The 19,669-nt window shown below is 52.7% G+C and overlaps 3 protein-coding genes across 3 annotated transcripts; 2 read left to right on the top strand and 1 right to left on the bottom strand.

Annotated features, from left to right (window-relative positions):
• Nucleotides 1-246: 246 nt before the first annotated feature.
• dapB (dipeptidyl aminopeptidase dapB) lies at nt 247-3,494 on the top strand. Its single transcript, XM_025680172.1, has 3 exons — nt 247-2,867; nt 2,944-3,213; nt 3,299-3,494. The coding sequence occupies exons 1-3, from the start codon at nt 509-511 to the stop codon at nt 3,415-3,417; spliced, it is 2,748 nt and encodes a 915-aa protein (XP_025534918.1). The 5' UTR covers nt 247-508; the 3' UTR covers nt 3,418-3,494.
• Nucleotides 3,495-3,791: 297 nt separating this feature from the next.
• Nucleotides 3,792-12,981, bottom strand: gtb3 (glycosyltransferase family 4 protein). Its single transcript, XM_025689475.1, has 3 exons — nt 12,728-12,981; nt 12,584-12,673; nt 3,792-12,519 (listed from the first exon to the last, which is right to left on the bottom strand). The coding sequence occupies exons 1-3, from the start codon at nt 12,791-12,793 to the stop codon at nt 4,033-4,035; spliced, it is 8,643 nt and encodes a 2,880-aa protein (XP_025534917.1). The 5' UTR covers nt 12,794-12,981; the 3' UTR covers nt 3,792-4,032.
• Nucleotides 12,982-14,932: 1,951 nt separating this feature from the next.
• agd3 (putative extracellular serine-rich protein) lies at nt 14,933-17,795 on the top strand. Its single transcript, XM_025683039.1, has 2 exons — nt 14,933-17,306; nt 17,370-17,795. Exons 1-2 carry the CDS (start codon nt 15,159-15,161, stop codon nt 17,634-17,636), a joined length of 2,415 nt encoding a protein of 804 aa, XP_025534916.1. The 5' UTR covers nt 14,933-15,158; the 3' UTR covers nt 17,637-17,795.
• The last annotated feature ends 1,874 nt before the right edge of the window (nt 17,796-19,669 follow it).

Raw genomic sequence — 19,669 nt, 5'->3', positions numbered from 1 at the left:
GACCTGAAGAGACTATTTAGAGGTCTATATAAGCTTTATCCCTAGTGCCCATCCCCATTGGCTGCATGACCAACCATTAATAATAATAGGAGTATGGTGTAGGGCATCCCGAAAAGGCCGTCAATAGAAGCCCGGCCTGAATAACACCGTGGGTGGCCTCAGGCGACAAACACCCCCGTAGATCTGCTGCGCCTCCCGTTTCACTTGCTGATCGCCTCAACTCTCCGGCCGTCGCGTCGGAAACTCAACCTTCTTGGTTTCTCTTCTGCCTTGTTTTTCGAGTCCATGACTGCATTCGTTCTCTAAAAAGCACAAAACGGTGCACGAACGTGTTCACCACCTTTCGCACTCCTCATCGACCCCATCACCGCCGATCCCCCGAGCCGACGATAACGATCCCTCGGCTCTTATCTACCGGAGCTGCCAGTGACTCCCTTCCACCGCTACCCTCGTGATCTTATGTGACACAGAGACACCAATCTTTCCTCCTAAAGGATCGTCTCCCAGAATGGGGAAATATCAAGAGGATGACAATAACGAATTCCTCCCCATGAGCCGTCCACGGCCCTCCACCGCCTCGACATCCTCCGATTCGGGCCTCTCCGTCGATACCACCGCCTACCCCGAAGAATCCAAGTACACTTCAACCGCCCCCGGCGCCGATGGACTGTCCGATGAGAATAGATACCGAGATGTGGAAGAGGGAGAAGCAGGGGCAGACGAGCCGTTTCTACCTTCGGCAAAGAAGCCAGCTGCCAGTGGGAGCCGTACGTCTCGTCTGATTTGGGGCCTGGTGATACTCTGCGTCGCAGGTTGGCTTTGGGGCCTGGTGTTGTTTGTGACTCAAAGTCGCTCAGCCCAACAATCAGTTTCCGAAGCGCTGCAATCGCACGAGTCGGGCGCAATCTCCGGGAGTTCGAGTTCTGGGAAACCGGTTACGCTGGAGCAGGTGCTTACGGGACAGTGGCTTCCTCGGTCCCACGCCGTTTCCTGGATTGCGGGACCTAATGGCGAGGATGGTCTTCTCGTGGAGCAAGGAGAGGATCAGGGCAAGGGATACTTGCGGGTCGACGACATTCGTAGTCGCAAAAGCGATGCGACTGCCCAGGAAAGCAGGGTGCTGATGGAAAAGGCAATTGTGCAAGTGGATGGACGAACGATCTTCCCGGTCTCAACGTGGCCCAGCCCGGACCTGAACAAAGTGCTGCTTTTGTCTGAACGTGAGAAGAATTGGAGACATTCTTTCACTGGAAAATATTGGATCTTCGATGTGGCTACCCAATCGGCACAGCCACTTGACCCAAGTGATCCTGATGCACGCGTGCAGCTCGCAATCTGGTCGCCAACCTCCGATATGGTCGCGTTTGTGAGGAACAACAACCTCTACTTGCGCAAGCTGTCCTCGAAGGAGGTTGTCCCAATTACAAAGGACGGCGGTACGGATCTTTTCTACGGCATCCCCGACTGGGTCTACGAGGAAGAGGTCTTTTCGGGCAATAGTGTAACCTGGTGGTCTGGCGATGGCAAATACGTGGCTTTTCTGCGTACCAATGAGACGGCTGTTCCTGAATTTCCCGTTCAGTACTACCTGTCACGGCCATCGGGCAAGAAGCCTCTCCCGGGACTAGAGGATTATCCAGAGGTCAGGGAGATCAAGTACCCCAAGGCTGGAGCTCCCAATCCCGTTGTGAATTTGCAGTTCTACGATATTGAGAAGCAAGAGGTTTTCTCGATCGAAGCACCGGATGATTTCGAGGACGATGATCGTATCATTATTGAGATTGTCTGGGGCACCGAAGGGAAGATCCTTGTGCGCGCAACCAACCGAGAAAGCGATATTCTGAAGGTGTTCTTGTTTGACACAAAGGCCAGGACTAGCAAGCTTGTACGTGTTGAGAATGTCGCTGAGATCGATGGTGGCTGGGTAGAGCCTACGCAGTACACATGGTTCATTCCAGCAGATCCCAACAACGGCCGCCCTCACGATGGATATCTCGATACCGTGATCCACGAGGGCTACGAGCACCTGGGTTACTTCACGCCCCTGGACAACTCAGAACCCATTCTTCTCACCCAGGGCGAGTGGGAAGTGGTGGATGCGCCAACCGCTGTGGACTTGCGCAAGGGCATCGTGTACTTTATCTCAACAAAGGAATCCCCCACTGAGCGGCACCTCTACCAGGTGAACTTGGACGGATCCAACCTCAAGCCTCTAACGGACACCTCCAAGCCTGGCTACTACGACGTATCCTTCTCCCACGGAACAGGTTACGCCCTGCTCAGCTACCGCGGCCCGTCCATCCCATGGCAAGCGATCGTCAACACCGAGACCGACGAGCTGAAGTACGAGGAGACCATTGAAGACAACGCTGGTCTCGCACGTATGGTTGACTCATACGCCCTTCCCACCGAGATCTACCAGAACGTGACAATCGACGGCTTCACCCTACAAGTCGTCGAGCGCCGTCCTCCACACTTCAACCCAGCTAAAAAATACCCAGTCCTCTTCTACCTCTACAACGGCCCACGCTCCCAAACCGTCGACCGCAAATTCAGCATCGACTTCCAATCCTACGTCGCCTCCAGCCTCGGCTACATTGTGGTGACCGTCGATGGCCGCGGCACGGGCTTCTCCGGCCGCAAAACCCGCTGCATCGTCCGCGGCAACCTAGGATACTACGAAGCCTACGACCAAATCACCACAGCCAAGCTCTGGGGCGAGAAGCCTTACGTCGACGAAACCCGCATGTCCATCTGGGGCTGGAGTTACGGCGGGTTCATGACACTCAAGACGTTGGAACAAGATGCCGGCCAGACCTTCCAATACGGCATGGCCGTAGCCCCTGTGACTGACTGGCGTCACTACGGTACCCACCCCCTAGACATCCATCACCACCACTCCCATCAATCAACCTTAACGCTAATATAATAATGCAAAAACAGACTCCGTCTACACCGAACGCTACATGCACACCCCCGCTCACAACCCCAACGGCTACGACAACACCTCCATATCCGACATGACGGCGCTGCAACAAACCGTGCGATTCCTCGTCATCCACGGCGCCTCGGACGACAACGTCCACATCCAGAACACCCTCGTCCTCGTCGATAAACTGGACTTGGCGGGTGTGCAGAACTACGATTTGCATTTCTATCCGGATTCAGACCATAGCATTAACTTTCATAATGCGCATAGGATGGTTTATGAGCGTGAGCACCTCCCCTACATCCCTTCTCCCAAATCAATTCAAATTATGAATGCAATGTACTGATACAATGTCTGTGACAATGATAGGCCTATCGAGCTGGCTCGTCAACGCTTTCAACGACGAATGGCATCGCATAGCGGATCCCGTGCCGGATGATTCGATATGGGAGAAGGTGAAGAGGTCGTTGCCGATGTTGGTGAATTGATATATCGTAGCTCGCTATATATCTTTATTTTGTTATCTTTTGATACTAGTGCATGCATATATCATCATGGTTTCGGGTTTATTATCGTCTCTACGTACTACATGTACGGGCATGTTAATGGCGTTAGTGATTGATTACTACCAAGCAACACATCGTAGAAAGTATTGGAAATAGGCGTTGAGATTGTAGTCATCATCCATATTATTTAGTACTTGGAAAGTATGCAAGTAAGAACAAACACTAAATGAAACATCATCCCAACATCTCTATGCTATGCAAGTTTCAAGTTTCAGCTGCCGTGAAATCAATGCCAAACATTACCATCACCATCACCATCACATCTGTACAACCAATCCACATAACAACTGAAGGAGATATAAACAGACATTCCATGCAACGAACCGAAGCGGAACGCAGGAATCTTCAATCAAAAGGAATGAACAAACGAGGTATATAGTACTAGTAAGTAGTAGTATAATATATACAAAAAGAGCGACGATAATTTTCCTCGTCCAAAAAGAACAAGACTAATATGCACAAGATGCAACAACAACAACAACAACACATGAAGTGGGTATAAACTCTAATGAAAGAGTGGTGAGTGGTGGTTCAAAATCAGACCATATTGCTGCTGCCACCACCACTACCCTCAATGCCCCTAAAAATGCTGGACTGCAAGAACTCCTCTCTCATCATCATGCTCACATCCGAGTTGCGGTACTGATGCAGATCCTCGCGCTGTAGACCGCGTAGCTGTTCTCTTCCAGCTGTGGAGATTGACCGGGACCGCGAGCGACGGTCTGAGCGGCTAACCACCGGCGAGAGACGACCAGGGGAGAGATGACTGTCTCCACCAGGTCCGTTGGAGAAGGAGAGAGTCTGCCGGGGCGCGAAGACGGGAAGGGAAGCGCTGCTGGGGAGGGGCAAGAACGAGCTCGCGTCCGTGGAGGTATTGCTCAGACTGGAGCGGATCGAGGAAGGACGCTGGTTGCTGGTGGGGAGCATGGGGAAGTTCGAGACGGAGCTGTAGAGGGTGGACATGCCGGAGGCAGCGGACGAGCGCCAGGAGTTGACTGCGCTGCGGGGGATGGTGATGACTTCTTCGTCGATGGGGAGGGTCTGCTGCAAGGCCGTGGCGACGTCCGTGGGCTCTTGGAGGTTAACGTGCGGACGATTGGCCATGATCTTCGCGGATTTGCCGATCCAGAGCATTTGCTCGTGTTCACGGAGGTAGCGGTCACCGCTGAAGGATTTCTGGACGATCTTGCGGGTCATCATTCCCAACTTGCGACGGTGCTCGCTCTTCTCGTACATGCGACGGGTGATCTTTGCGACGTCGTCTGGGGTAGGGGAGGAGGTGAGGACTGGTGGTGGAGCGTCGTCTTCGGCGTATTTACTCCATTCGCCGAGGAGACCGAGCATGGTGATTTGGGCCTTTGCGAGGGCGAGGGCGTCATTGGGGGCGACGACGGCGCTGAAGCGGGAGAAGTCGTCAGGGTCGCTGAGGACGCGGAGGGAGGCGCCGACGTCGGTACAAACGACGGGGGCGCCGGTGAGGGCGGCTTCGCCGAGGGCCAGGGGGAGACCTTCGGAGAGGGAGGAGTTGAGGAAGAGCCAGGTGTTTTCGAGGACTTTCATGGGGTCGGCGGTGCCGCGGAGGGTGACTTTGCCGCGGAGACCCTTGGAGGCGATAATTTCTTGACATTCGGTGGAGTAGGTGGGGGCTTTGTCGATGGCACCGTAAATGTCGAGGTGGTAGTCGTCGAATTTCCATTGGTTGATGATGATGTCGGCGGCCAGGAGGGCGATCTTGATGTCTTTGGCGTACCAGACGTGGGAGAGCATGGTTACGGTTGGGCGCTGGGATTTGATCTCCTTGACCGGGGCGAACTTCTGCATGTCAGTGATACCGTTGACGACGGGGTCGACCTTGCGGCGGAAGACGTTGCGGTGCTCGATGGTGCCCTGGCAGGTGCCGATTTCTACTTCCCAACCCGGGTTGAAGAAGTCGGCGCAGGGGGAGATGATGTCGGCGTGGTGCAGGGTTAGGACGGAGGTGACGCGCATGAGGCCCAGGAGGGAGTTGCGGACGAAGGGGGAGAGCTTGCAGAGGGCGGATGACAGGCAGAGGTTGGTCTCACGCCAACTGATGGCATGGTCCCAGATCTGGAGGGTGCAGTTTCGCTTCATCTTGCAGACGACACCGTAAGATGCGCTCACGCTGTGGTGCGATGCTTGGAACACGTTGGGGATCTTCTCGGGGATAGGGATGGAGAAGATGAACAAGTAGCGATACCAGAGTTCCAAGGCAATGTCGAGAGACGCCAGCGTGGGGAGCTCCGTGCGAAACCACTCAGACGAAGGGAGGGTGTTGGGCATTTCTTGACTGAGCCAGAGGTCACGCCAGCTTTCCTTGACGATCTCGCTGTCCCAGACTTGGGTCCAGTGGCGGGAATCTTGGAAGTAGGTGTTGAGATTGACCAAGGCTCGAGTCGCCTGCTGGATATCCGCCTTAGAGAGGTGGATAGCGCGAGCTCCTTTGACCAGAGCCGTCAGGATCGGGATAAAGTTCATCTTGATGTCCATCTCACTGGCAGAAGTAACATTCTCTACTTCCGAGTCCAGCTTGTTCCTGAAGAGACCGTGCGTGGGCGTGAGGAAGTCGAGACCCCAGAGAGGGACAACCTTCAACGAAAGAATGTTCTGCTCAGTTTGGTGCTTGGGAATGCCAAAGTCGTTGGCAGACTCGCAGATCATATGCCACTTGATGGTCCTCAGGGAGTTGATCATATCGCGTCGGCATGCAGAAACACCACCTCCTTCGTTGGGCCAGGTACCATTGTCCGCAGCCATGACATGCAGGTTCTTCTCCGTATCAGCGCCAAAGTCCTTAGATCTCGTGTTAACAACCGCATCACCACCAGGGCCGAAATTGAAAAGGTCACTGATCTTCACGGCAAGCGGGGTCCAGCTAGAAATGTTGTCGTCCAGATCCGCACTGGCTGTGATGGTGTCCGCGCGGACATCCAGGTATTTCTTGGCCGAAGCGAGGTCACCGCGATCCCGACTACGCCAGTAGGGAGCGAGGGTCTTGTCTCGGCGCAAGAGTCGTTCATCCATCCAGCGAACAATGACACCATCAAAATCGACACGTTCCTTCCAGGCCTTCCAGATCAACGAGCGAGCGCGAGATGTTGACACAGGGAAGCGCTTCTTTGTGAGTCCGAAGAACCTGCTAAAGATGCTCGAGTTCAGGCTGTCGCAGTACAAGAGAGGGTTGTCATGCACAAAGCTGGTGTGCTTCGGCTTGGCCAGCACTGCGAGGTAGTCGTGTTCCATCATGGGCGGCGTCTGCACCTTTTGTCCGTTGAGCGTGGTAAAGATAGTGGGATGGAACTTGTGATCGTAGAGCCAACGTGCCTCGTAGACGTCGGCACCTTGAACGAAAGTTGCCTCGGTGACCTTGGAGTGAGGGATCCAACGATCAACCTTCTCAGGATGGCGCAGGGGAGGAGCGCACCACGAAACGGTACAGGTGATGTGCGAGAGTGCAAACTCAGCCCGAAGCAATTCGTCACCGAAGCGGGGATTCTTGCGGTAATGGTACTTGAAACGAATCAAATTTCCATCCTTCATGTAAGATCCTGCCTCGATAAGTCCCTTGCGGTTGTACTGAACACTCTGCAAGTGGTTGTCTCCACGGACACAACGCCGGCCCATTGGGATTCTTGCTTGTGACGACTTGGACAAGCCAAATGCCTTCTTCGTCGGGGCGCGGTAATCGTAATGGTACTCGTTGAGCAGCTTTCCACCCTTGAATTCTTGGCGGACCATAAGCAAGACATCCTTGGAGTAAACACAGACGTAGCCGAGACTTTTTGTGCCTTCAGGCTCTGTCTTGTGCTGACCAGAATAGTAATAGATCTTGAAGCCTCCATCCGTTTCATCGTGCTTAAAGGCAGTGAATGTGCCGTCCAGACTTTGAATGATGAACCTGCTCTTCTGGATGCTGATGGTCATTCCCTTGGCCTCATCCCAGAGCTGTTTCACGTTGTCACGACCGTGGAACAAAAAGAAGGAGAGACCGATATTCTGCATAATTCTCGAATAAGACCAGAGCAAGCTCAACGCCAGGGTAGCCGGTACACGGATAATGGCGTGGTGTTGCCCAATAACATGATCGAACTCTCGCTGGAACTCGGGATCGGCAACGAGGGCTACCACAATGAACTTGACAACTGAAGCGAGCGCGTAGTAGATGGAGTTCCAGGGCTTCGCCAGCATTTGGATGATCGAAGGGAGCTTCTTCGGGACATACGGGATGTGCTCTGGAGTCTCAGGGTCGTTGAAAGTGGCTGCTTCGCCGGTACCGTAGTGTGCGTAATCTAGGATACTGACAGCACTAGCAGCTCCGAGATTGCTCCTGGCAACGTGAACATCGAGAGTATCGGTGTCAAATTGGCAAAGCCTTCCTTCGAGCCATTTACGGCTAGCCTCAGAAAGCTGGCATGGCTGGCCAAGGCACCGGTTGATCAAAGCTTGTCTGACGTCCTTGGGGAGCTTTTCCCAGTGAGCATCACAGTCAAATCCGAGACACAGTTGCTGGAGGAGCTCCTTCTTAGCCCAGCGAATGACCACGGGTGTGTTGGACTCCGCACGAAGTTGACGTGCCATGGTTTCCGTCACGCCTGCCGTGACGAGCGATTCCGCAAGCACGGCATGTTCATGAGGCATATGCAGCATCGACTCCGCAACAGCGTGGAGCAGGGTCTCAGCAATGACCTGGCAGTTTGCACCGACGTCGATTCGCTGGTCCAGTCCCCGACCTACACAGATGGCAATGTGCAGTTGGCCCGAGGTACTGCAACTCAATGCATGAATGCCGGGACCCAGTGAGCCAACAGGAACAAGCTCTAGGGAGATTTCGCCTTTGCCCCAGGCTCCCAACGCCAAGTTCACGAGATCGTCAGACTTCGGGAATGCTTCTTCGATTCTCGTTTCCTTTCTGCGCGAAAGTAGGATCTCTTTGACTTCCACACCGGGATGGGCTTGCGGATTCAGGCTCAGGCGCGCTTCGGACGGAACAAGCGAGAGCTTCTCGTAGAACGTCTGCAGCTCCTGTTGGGACCATTCTGGATCTGACCAAGGAGATGTGTAGGCATGGAACACCCTTCCAAGCTCCACAGGAGAGGAGACCTTCTTCGGCATGCCCATCTTGGCCTTGAATAGCGTGAGAATGGCGACAGTCCACGTGGCAGACCCGAGGCCAATGACCTCCGAGTACAGGAAATGCGGCAGGCGCGTCTTGAGAGCGATACCAACAGGTAGACCGACAACACACCCAATGAGTAGGGTCTTGAAGGCATGCGGGCCAGAGAAGATCTTCGTGTACTGGTACCAGAGGAGACCGGTGTATGCCAGAATGTAAGCAACAAAGATGATCATCGCTTCCATTGTATCCTGGAAGGTCCAGATCAGAGCGGTGGCGAGAGCCAAACTCCATACATGCCACCCGAGATACTTGAAGAGAGTTCTCCAGTAAACCATGCGCTTGTATTTCACATCGCGTTTCTGTGCCAAACGGATATCTTTGGCGTTGGGCACAGCAAGCGTGGTCTGCTTTCCGACGAGGTCATGAAGCTCCTGAGCCTTGGTGTCGATGAGGACCGCACCGATCAGGTAGTATGCGAGACCGAATCCAACGGCCATCCGCTGCGAACTGCTAACCGAAGGGGCAAGACCTGTCAGTTGACCGCCGGTGAGTAGCTCCACCCACTTATCGAGCAGGGCTAGCAGGAAGTACAAGACACCGCATCCGATTTCTCTGCTGGACTGTCGCCACTGGATGAAGGCATTATGCAGTCTTATGCCCTTCTGTGAGTTCCGGAGCACCTCCAGTCCGACCTTGGTTTGGATGTTCCAGGAAGAGCTGAATGGAATTGGCCTAGGCACGTCGGCATATCTGCAGTACCAGTCGAGGAGGAAGTTGGTCGCCTCCCAATCCTTGGCTAGCTCCAGCACCAAATTGTCCGTGGTAGGCTTCTGATAGAACCAGCGTTTAGTCTCCGCGAGGACATCCTTGAGCAGCGCTTCCCGAGAAAGTTTCAGGACTGCCGGGTCACTCAAGTTTCCAAAGACCTTCTCATCATTGTTACCGTAAGTCGCGACGTACCACTTTCGGATTTCGGTATCGTCTGTTCTCCGAATGCTCTGGTACCAAGTGACCCATTTGGAAGAGACTGATCTCAGACCAAGCAGCAGTAATCCGATGAAAGCATAGATAACGGCAAGATAGATGGCCGAGTCATGACCGGTGAAGGTTGTCACGATGGGCGAGACAAACAGGATCGGAACGCATGCGAAGATAATCTTGCGGCCAGAGAGGAAAGTGGAGCCAGGATAGCTGAAACTCGCCAGCGAGGCGAAACACGAGAAATAGAGTGTCAGCGCAATGAGGTAGAGGTAGAAGATGATTCCGGCACGCGGGCTCTTGACGGCCGAAATGCAGATGAAACCGATGAGTCCACCAGCTACTGTGAAAGCGATACCAGCAATGAGCCTGATCAGAACGAACATATTGGCAGCTGCGAAGGCCATAGAGATGAGATAATAGGGTCCTCCGCATGCAATCCAGGTGCCGATAGCACCGGAGAGCAAGAGCGAAATCATGAGCGCAATAGTGGCGCTCTGTTGCTCCTCAGCCGTCATGAAGGCAGAGAGATACAGTCCGCGACCAATGATCGTGAGCAAAATGATATCAATCAGAGCCGGGAAAGCGAACACACTGAGGAAAGTGAAGCGCTGGTATCCACGCATGGGCTTGACCTTGTGAGTGGGATCAACATCAATCTGAGCACCGGCATATGAAGTAGCCATGTCCGGAGCACCGTGGATCCAGTCAGGAAGTTTTTCATCGTTGTAACTTTTGCGGAAACGATCCGAGAGAAGTTTACCAAAGGCACTGGGCGAAACATCAAAGTAGGCCTCGCAGCGGGATCCTAGGGCGAACGATTCGGCAAAAGCTGCAGCCTGATCGGACTGGTTGTTGAACAACGGATTGCGGTCAGTCACCTCGGCATAGATCTCGTCAAGAGCACCCTTTCGTGCAGCGCAGAACAACGACAGGACCATGATGTCGGTATAAGCATCGATAGGGCCATCCTCGACTAGCTGTCCTAGACCTTTTGAGATTTGAGCGAGGTCATCTTCTCTCCGCTCTCGTAGTACTTTCGTGAAGACCAATTCCGCCTCGTAGAACAATGCAAGAGACGAGGCAGCAGAGGGATATTGGCAACCCTGTTCCTTGTACCAATTGATCCGAGTTTCGACCAAGACCTCTGGTGAAGCCGATCCCTCAAGATAGGCAACCGTGTTGAGCTCCTTTAGCTGAGCTAGTGTCGGGGCGTCCACAAGTTGTCGCCGGATGTACGCACACATGGCTTCAGAAAGATCGCCCTTGGCATCAGTCAATGATAGATGTTGCAACAGCAAAAGTCGTTCTTCCGGACTCAAGGCGTCAATGTCCTGGATGATGCGGCGCGGTAGCCCAATCTCCTCGTTGATATCTTTTGACCATCTCGCCAACGCGATTTCGGCCTCGAAACAAACGTGACGGGGGTAGCCTTTGGCGGAGAGGAAGGTGTGTAATACGGTGCCAGCCAGTCCCTGGGCATTCTTCGAGGCGAAGACATCAAAACCATCCGCGTCCATTTGATACACAGCCCAGAAGCGAACATCAGCACTCTTGCGTAGACCAGAATCTAACCCGAGGTAAACTCGCAACATATCGTTGGACGCCATGTTCGACAGTTCCTTGATCGTGGCGGCCAATTGGTCCGAAGCCATCCAGCTCGAGAGGGCAAAGTTTTCATAAAACTGTCGAAGGAGGAGCCCCATGTTTTGCATTTTCGACGACGGAACCGGATGAAGAAGATTCAGCGACTTCAGACGTTGCTGGGAATGAACGATTTCTGCGAAAGCAACCGGGGTTGCCTCTGAGCCGAGCGGAAAACAACCAAGTTCCTTGTATTCGACACCAGCCATGGAGATGGATAGCGGACTGCCCTGAGACTTGACTTGGGCGACCCATTCTGGAGGCTCGCGGAGCTTGTTGGCGGGAGTGCTTCCAATTTTAGACGAGTGTTCCGAAGAAAAGAGCAAGTCGTCGAGAGATGGAAAATATGCGCGCAGTGTATCCCAAGAGGTCTTGGCCACATAGTTGCGTGCGATGTCGAGGTTGGTGCGCCAGCGATCGTGGGCCTTCATGGTCTCTGCATCTTTCAGCCAGCCAAAGGAGGACAGCGGCTCCGGGGTTTTGACATTGATGGCAGCGTTCTCCAGAGCGGACTTGCGGCCAATCCAGGGAATTGCACTGTAGAAATTACACCACTGCATGGATCGTTGAACAACAGCATTGGAAAGCGTAACATCGTCGTCGATGGTTTCCCAGGCCAGAACCAAAAAGTCTCTCATGCATGCCTCTGATACAAAGGCTTTGATGGTTGGACGCAGCTTGTCGAGCTGGAAATAGTCGCGCTTCTGACCGTCGGGGAGGATGCTAGCATTTCGGACGACCAGACCAGAGATAGCCGGAGTTTGTAGCGATTGGCCATCCTCGAGGAACGTGGGCGGTCCTGTTTCCAGATACACGGCCAGACCCAGACCATGGATGGCTTCAGCCAGTTTGGTGAGGACCTTTGGCGTGAACTTGTCCTCCCAGTTCGCAAGCACAATACCGGAGAAGGCACTTCCGTGAAAGCTCCCGGCCAGGATGCTGTCGATGTTTTCAATGGCGGCGAGAGTTGAGTCCTGCTGGGAAGAAACTAGGGCGAGATCAACTCGCCCCAAAACCTGCTTCCCGTCGATGTGTGAAATGGCCTGAACGACCCCCGACTTGGACGGATCCACAATCAAGAGGTCGTAGCGATCGAGAAGCTGACGATGCGTCTCATCCAAGGGAGTAGCAAAAGTACCTAGGTAGACTCCCACGGATGTAGGCTTCCGTTTCGTGCGATGCGCCGCGGCCAGGGTAAATTGGTGGTTGGCGATCTTGTCCAGGCGTTGAGTGACAGCAGCCGGAACAACTTCGACACGCGGTCTTGTCTGAAAGGATATATCAGACAAAGTGATTCCAATTAGCATATACATGTTGGGTGTGAGAACCCACCTTATACCATCGTATGGCTCTGCGGGTGCCAGAGTAGGTAAGATATGTACATCCACAAACCACACTTGCCAGCAAGATGGCAATTAGAACCTAGCAAGAGGTTAACACAAAAGTTTCTCCGAAGCAGGGCACACAGGCACGTACATATTGCCACCAGAATTCTCTCATGAAAACCCACCCGACGGGTGAGACGTCGAGGATTTGCGCCATCCCGAAGAGAGATTAACGGAGCAAAGTTGCGAAGCGAAGGACATGTAGTAGCAGGAGCATAACAGGAGATCGAGCGGACAGTATTAAACTACAATTAGAGGCTCGAATCGGACATAGGGAAAGTTTGTCTTTCTCTAAGCCATGCTCCAGGTGGGTATTGAAAACCTAACCAGCGGGGGGAGGGGTGAATAGAATAACGAGTAGTAAATAGTAACGATAGACTGTCTGGGAATATAAACGAAGGGAAGGAAGTAAGAAGGTGGTGAGAACGAGGGGCGCCACCGGAAGGATAAAGAAAGGCAAAATAAAAACAAAAATAAAGAAAAGAAAGTAAATATACAAGCAGATGGAGGATGGAGTGATGGGATAGGATGGGATGGATCAAGGAGGGAATGAACCAGCAGCAGCCAAAGTGCCAGCCTCAGGACTTCCTGCACTGACTTGTATGATTGAGCGAGAGACAGAGAGAGACAGGCAGCGTGTTAGGTCAGCGGCTACTGCAAGATGTCAGTTAAGGTCCATCTTTTTTTATTTTTTATTGTTTTTTTTTTTTCTGTCTGTCTCCTCTTTCTTTTTTCCGCCTGTTTGGGGGTTTTCTTTGGGTCGCATTAGATCGGGACCACTACTGGGTCTGATGCAATTGGAATGGCCGGCGGCGGACCAACCCAGCACTGGACAACAAAAATAGCAAGGCCTTCGTCTCAGCTTTCGCAGCTAATTGGCGCTAAGAAGTTTAGGTCTGTTTGACGATGAGTACTACTAGTACTGTCATGTTTAGTTTTAGTCAGTCTCGGGCAGAAGCGATGCCATGAGGGGATAGTGGCAATGGTAATCAATGGCAATGGTGTTGGCCTTTCTGGCGGCCAATTCCGTAGAATTCAGAGTTTTGTTTTTATTTTATTCTTTTTATTTATGGCGTCGGAGCACGCCAGGAGGCTGACAAGCTGATCAAATCAGAAGACTGGGAAAGGGGAGGGTTCCATTCATGGGCAGAGTGGTGGTGGTGGAGGGGGAGACACAGCGGTGCTGGTGACGGGGGAAGTTCTTCCATGCATCGTCATTCGTGTTGCCTATTGGTCTAGGAAGAAAAAAATTGCTTTTCTTGCTTTGTGGTCTGCTCCTTACATTAGCCCAAGTGGAGAGAGAGAATTGTAGACTCGACTGGACTCGACTCGACTCATGAGAAAGAAAAAAAAAAGGGCAGAAAAAGGAAGGATGGCGGCGGTGGAGAAGAGCACCTGCAGCTATCCAGATTAGGGCAAGTTCCGTATGCTTACGGAAACATCCCGTTGCCATGTATCCGAACATACCGTATTATACACTCTATGGTTTTACAAAAAGACCACCCGTGTGACATGGATGGAAAGTTTGTATTACCCCTCGGTGTAACAAAGACGATGGAGTCACTTTCCCATCTTCACCATCACCTCCGGGGCCCTAAATTCAAGTCCATTCCTTCCATGTTCCTGCTGAAGGTTTTCGGGTGTGCCTAGTCGATTGTTCCTACCCCACACCGGTGCTAAAGTCGATCTTTCGGGCTTCCCAGAATCCCAACATTCGCCTCAGTCCCCTAAACCCTGAGTAAAAAGACAAAAGCCACTAAATTTGGACCCTTGGCAACCCTGGTTGGGCCTCTCCCTCTGCCTCGCCGTCTGGCTGGCCCGGTGCCACAAAAGTGCGGCCAAGCAACCATGTTGGTGCGCCTCTATGGTTAGCTTGTTTAGATTTCTCCCAATCTTGGCTAACTATGCTATACTAAGCCCAATTCAATCCAGAACTCGTCCCATGATGGGGGTCCTCGGTCAGACTTCGGGGGGCCAATTTCCACCAGGGCAGTCCGAGCCCCAGGAATGTGAAAGACTAGTCACAATCTTGAACATCCATAGAAACCATCCCCTCAGTCCCTTGGAAACCAGGCAAAGCTTTGTCTCGGCCTCGGAATTAGATCCATGAACCGGTCCATCCATGAGGGTTCTAAATCGGAGAGCGGGTCTGCAAGGACCCTCCAAGAGGATGCGGAATCTATGAATCGGGCTGGGTCGTGGAACCCTCGGAGGAGGGAGGGGAGGGTCGTCCATCGCGATGATTTGGTCAGGCCAAGCAAGTGGAAACGATAGGTTCCCAATTCTCCGTGCGGTTGCTACGCCCATCTGTCCGGGATAAATAGACATACATAATGTGATTGCACGCGCATATGACAGCCCGCTCTTCCTTCTCTCCACAACCGAAGGCGTTCTTCCAGGGGTCCGTTGCTGCAGGTCCACCTCAGTCATTCGTTATCATTCGTCTTCGCTTGCTTGTCCTTCGTTTCTTTTTCCTTAGCGAAGAGGGGGTGGTGCTCAGTGCCTGAGCCGTTCGTATCGCAATGAATACCCTAAAATCGTCGATTACCAGTCTCAACTGCTTTCTGGGCTTTATAACTTGCAAGACTCCCCCGGGAATTTGGCCACAGAATCCGACGGTGCTGACCAGTGCATCTTCTGCCTCATCTACTCCTGTCGCTGAAGTCACCGGGCCTACCGCTCCTGGTACTACTTCAGCTGTCCATTCGTTGACTACCACGACTACTTCTTCTTTCGTTTCCTTCTTGTCCAGTACTAGCTCTGCCCCGTCCAGCTTTGTGACCTCGGCAGCCTCTTCTACCACATTCGTTGATACCTCTGCTAGCGGGTCAGTCAGCGCCCTAAGCAGCAGCACTGCCAGCACTATGTCTGTCAGTCTGAGTCTCAGCTCGAGCATTGTGGCGTCGTCTGCTGTTCCTGCAGCGACGCCCGTCAGCAGCGGCTCCATCGCCGCCAACATCCTGGTGATTGCGCGCGACACTGCCTCTGCAGGCGTGGCATCATCTGGTCTCAATGCCTATGGCATTCCCTTCACTACTCTGGTCGTGCCCCAGTCTGGCGCCAGCCTGCCCGCCCTGAACGGCACCGAAGGTGGCAACTTCGCCGGTATTGTGGTTGCCAGTGAAGTCAGCTACAACTACGGCAATGCCACAGGGTACCAGAGTGCTCTCACCACGGACCAATGGAACCAGCTATATGCCTACCAGCTGGCTTACGGTGTGCGCATGGTGCAGTACGACGTGTATCCGGGCCCTAGTTACGGCGCCAGCGCTGTCGGCGACGGCTGCTGTGCAACCGGGGTCGAACAATTGATGTCGTTCAGTGACATCAGCGACTTCCCCACGTCTGGCCTGAAGACTGGCGCTGGTGTGAGTACCAGTGGCCTCTGGCACTATCCTGCCACCGTATCCAACACCACCTCCACCAAAGAAATCGCTCGTTTTGCCGCCAACTCCGACTCGGGCAGCGAGACCACTGCTGCCGTGATCAACAACTTCGATGGCCGTGAGCAAATGGCCTTCTTCATCTCCTTCGACACCACTTGGAGCGCCACCTCCACCTACCTGCAGCACGCATGGATCACCTGGCTCACCCGCGGCCTGTACGCGGGTTACCGCCGCGTGAACCTGAACACTCAGATCGACGACATGTTCCTGGAAACCGACATCTACAAGCCCAACGGCACCACCTTCCGCATCACGCCGGCTGACCTGGACGGCATTGCTAACTGGCTGCCGGAAATTAATGGCAAAATGAACGCCGGCAGCAACTACTACGTCGAAGTCGGCCACAACGGCAACGGCAACATCGAATCCGCCGCCGGCGTCTCCGACGAGGGCTACACCACTTGCAACGAGGGCGGCATCGAGTACGACTCGCCTGCCGACACTCCCCTGGAATGGAAGAAGCCCGTGGGGACCGGCACCAACCTTTGGCCCTCCTCTCCCACCACCTACGACTGGTCCGTTGCCTGCACGCAACTCGACCCTCTCCTCCTCTGGTGGACCAACACTACCAACCAGGACAAGTTCGGCCACATCTCCCACACCTTCACCCACGAAGAGCAAAACAATGCCACCTACTCCGATGTCTACAAGGAAATCTCCTTCAACCAGGCCTGGCTGAAACAAGTCGGCATCTCCTCCGCCAAGCACTTCACTTCTAACGGTATCATCCCTCCCGCCATCACGGGCCTGCACAACGGTGATGCCCTGCGTGCCTGGTGGGAAAACGGAATCACTAACTGCGTCGGTGACAACACGCGCCCTGCCCTCCTGAACCAGCAGAACGACATGTGGCCCTACTGGACCAATGAAGCCTCTGACGGTTTCGACGGTATGCAGGTCAACCCGCGCTTCGCCACCCGCATCTACTACAACTGCGATACCCCAGACTGCACACTGCAGGAATGGATCGACACCTCCGCTGGATCCGGTGACTTTGATAACTTGCTCGCTACGGAGAAGGGCGAAGTCATGCGTCACCTGTTCGGTCTGCACCATGACCCCTACATGTTCCATCAGGCCAATCTGCGTAATGCCGATGTGGACGCCATCACAGTCAATGGCGTCTCGGCCAAGTACTCCATCTTCCAAGCGTGGGTGGAGACCCAGGTGCAGGAGTTTGTGCGCTTGGTCGATTGGCCCCTTGTTACCATCAACCATGAAGCTGTATGTCTCCCCCATTCCCCAATTTTAAGTCTAACCCAAAGATGATACTAATACGATGAATAGATGTCCGCTTCCTTCCTGGCCCGCTACACCCGCGACGCCTGCAATTACTCCCTGCGCTACACCATCTCCGATCACAAGATCACGGGCGCCACTCTCTCTGCGACGGATAATACCTGCAATGCTACCATCCCCGTCACTTTCCCCGTGGCACCGACCAACACGCAGAGCTTCACGACCGAGCAGGTCGGAAGTGACCCGTTGACGGTGTGGGTGCAGCTGTCGGGGTCGCCGGTCAGCTTTACGCTGTCGACGCCGATTGCGCTGTAAGATGAGTTTCTGAATGTTCATAGTATGTGTAATGGATATATTAGATACTAGTCAGTTACTACTTGGTTAGGTATGATATTTCGAATTGAATATATTAGCTATTAGTTAGTTGGGCGGGATGAATACGAATATGACATAAATACAACGAAAAGAATGGGTATTAAAACAAACAGGTTTCTTTCCTTCTTCCCCCGCTTAGTATCCTAGACTATAACACAGCAAATATAGCAACAATCAATTTAATCCAAACCATTCCAAGTACTCAACCCTGCTATATTTCCCCCACACTACTATCATAAAAAAACAGGTACGTACGTACCCTCTCACATTCCTAATGAGGCATGATGTATCTCTGCAGGGTCTCTTTTTACCGGCTATCCATGTTTTTGGCAGAAATCAAGAAACCCACGCATTCTTGGCGGGGTACAGGAATGTCATTGGACTGGTTTCAGCTGTTTGTTTGCTTCCTCTGTAAGTAGTACCTTAGTACCCCGTACTATTAATACCCTCCAACTACGGACTACCTCCATGGACAACCCGATTGCTATTATCTAATGGCATGGCATGACGCCACGAATGTGGCAAAAGTATCGAGTCAATATATTTGTCTGTTTTCGATCACATCTAGACTCGAGTAAACAAATAGCCGGATTCATCCGTGAGTAGGTAGGTTTTTCTCTCTGTGGCAAAAATATTGAGGCCGGATGGATGAGATGGATTTGAATGGGGAGGTCATGAGTCGGGTACTAGTAGATCTTGGCGGGACTTTTTCGTTTTGGGTTGGTTTGGGGTTTTGGAGCTAATAGACGAGAAAAGGGAGGATTGATTCGATCTAGATCGATTGGGTAACTTAATCGGGATCGAATTTCGGGATGCGCTTTGTTCAGAATCCTTTTCCATCGCATGGTTGGTTATCCGTGCTTTCCGATCTGAGACATATTGCTTTGTTTTTTTCCATCTGTTTGTGTCATGGGTATTAGATGGATGGTTTTGGTGTTATGTTATGTTATGTTATGCGCGAGATCAATTTATCCACACATCTACACAAGAATACTACAAGGATGGATAGAGCAGGGCTTGGCTTAACTCCGAACACATCATACGGTGTAAAATGTTGTACATTAGATCATCACACTACTAGTATCTATCCAGCAGAAATACTAGACATGGATGATGAATATAGTCAACTAACTAGGTATGCAACAACTCGTATTCCCACATCCATCTCATCCATCTACCTACTCCGCCCCAACACTCCTCCTCCTCCTCTTCCTCCGCATAATACTCAGTAATAATCAACATCCATCCCATCCCATCCGTCCGAATGACACACTAACACAACATGACACGACATCTAAGACATCACATCACGCCAAGCCAAGCAACAGGGGTTATACTCCCGCCCTCGTATTCGGCCTCGGCGAGTTCCCAACATTCATCATCCCCGCCCGCAGTCCTGAATAGCCCTAGTCGAATATCAAACCCGACAGGGGGAGTAAGTCTAAGCCGCTTTCCACCCTTCCCTCCGCATAGTCGGTGGTAATTACTCAATGAGGTGGAGATTTGCTTCTTCTATACTACCATCATCACTACTACTAATACCACTGTCTTTTCGTCTGTGTAATAGGGAGGAGGACGGGCTTCGCCGTAGCAACCGTCACACACATACCTGGATGTCAAGCTTTGACTGACAGATGGATACCTGGATAGCTGGCTAGCTGCCAGGGTCCAGGGGTGATGTGTTGGCGAGGTGTGACTGGTTTGGTTTCTTCTGCATGTACTCTCGGGGGAGATGTTGAGGGTATCCCAGTTAGGGTCGGTGAGTACATAGCTTACTAGCTAGCTAGTGAGTCGGCTCCGAGGGGAGGTAAAGTTGAGTCTGGAGTGTGTCTACTAGTCAGGTCAGGTCATAAGATCCATCACATCAGAACAGTGTGCTAGGAGTCCGGAGGAAGTCTTCATTAGGTTAGATAAACAGTAACTACTTGGTACTAGTCATGCATCGCATCAGTATCCCCGCCATGACAACAACG

Source organism: Aspergillus costaricaensis, assembly GCF_003184835.1.
Source record: "Aspergillus costaricaensis CBS 115574 unplaced genomic scaffold BO79scaffold_45, whole genome shotgun sequence".
In the NCBI taxonomy this organism is placed as follows: Eukaryota; Fungi; Ascomycota; class Eurotiomycetes; order Eurotiales; family Aspergillaceae; genus Aspergillus; species Aspergillus costaricensis.
This window is presented reverse-complemented; position numbering and strand designations above follow the sequence as displayed.

Coding starts and splice junctions, on each gene's coding strand:
- agd3 (XM_025683039.1), top strand. CDS start 15,159: ATGAATACCCTAAAATCGTCGATTACCAGTCTCAACTGCTTTCTGGGC. Junction 17,307..17,369: donor TTACCATCAACCATGAAGCT/GTATGTCTCCCC, acceptor TACGATGAATAG/ATGTCCGCTTCCTTCCTGGC.
- gtb3 (XM_025689475.1), bottom strand. CDS start 12,793: ATGGCGCAAATCCTCGACGTCTCACCCGTCGGGTGGGTTTTCATGAGA. Junction 12,674..12,727: donor GAGAATTCTGGTGGCAATAT/GTACGTGCCTGT, acceptor ACCTCTTGCTAG/GTTCTAATTGCCATCTTGCT. Junction 12,520..12,583: donor GAGCCATACGATGGTATAAG/GTGGGTTCTCAC, acceptor ATATCCTTTCAG/ACAAGACCGCGTGTCGAAGT.
- dapB (XM_025680172.1), top strand. CDS start 509: ATGGGGAAATATCAAGAGGATGACAATAACGAATTCCTCCCCATGAGC. Junction 2,868..2,943: donor GACTGACTGGCGTCACTACG/GTACCCACCCCC, acceptor ATGCAAAAACAG/ACTCCGTCTACACCGAACGC. Junction 3,214..3,298: donor GCATAGGATGGTTTATGAGC/GTGAGCACCTCC, acceptor TGACAATGATAG/GCCTATCGAGCTGGCTCGTC.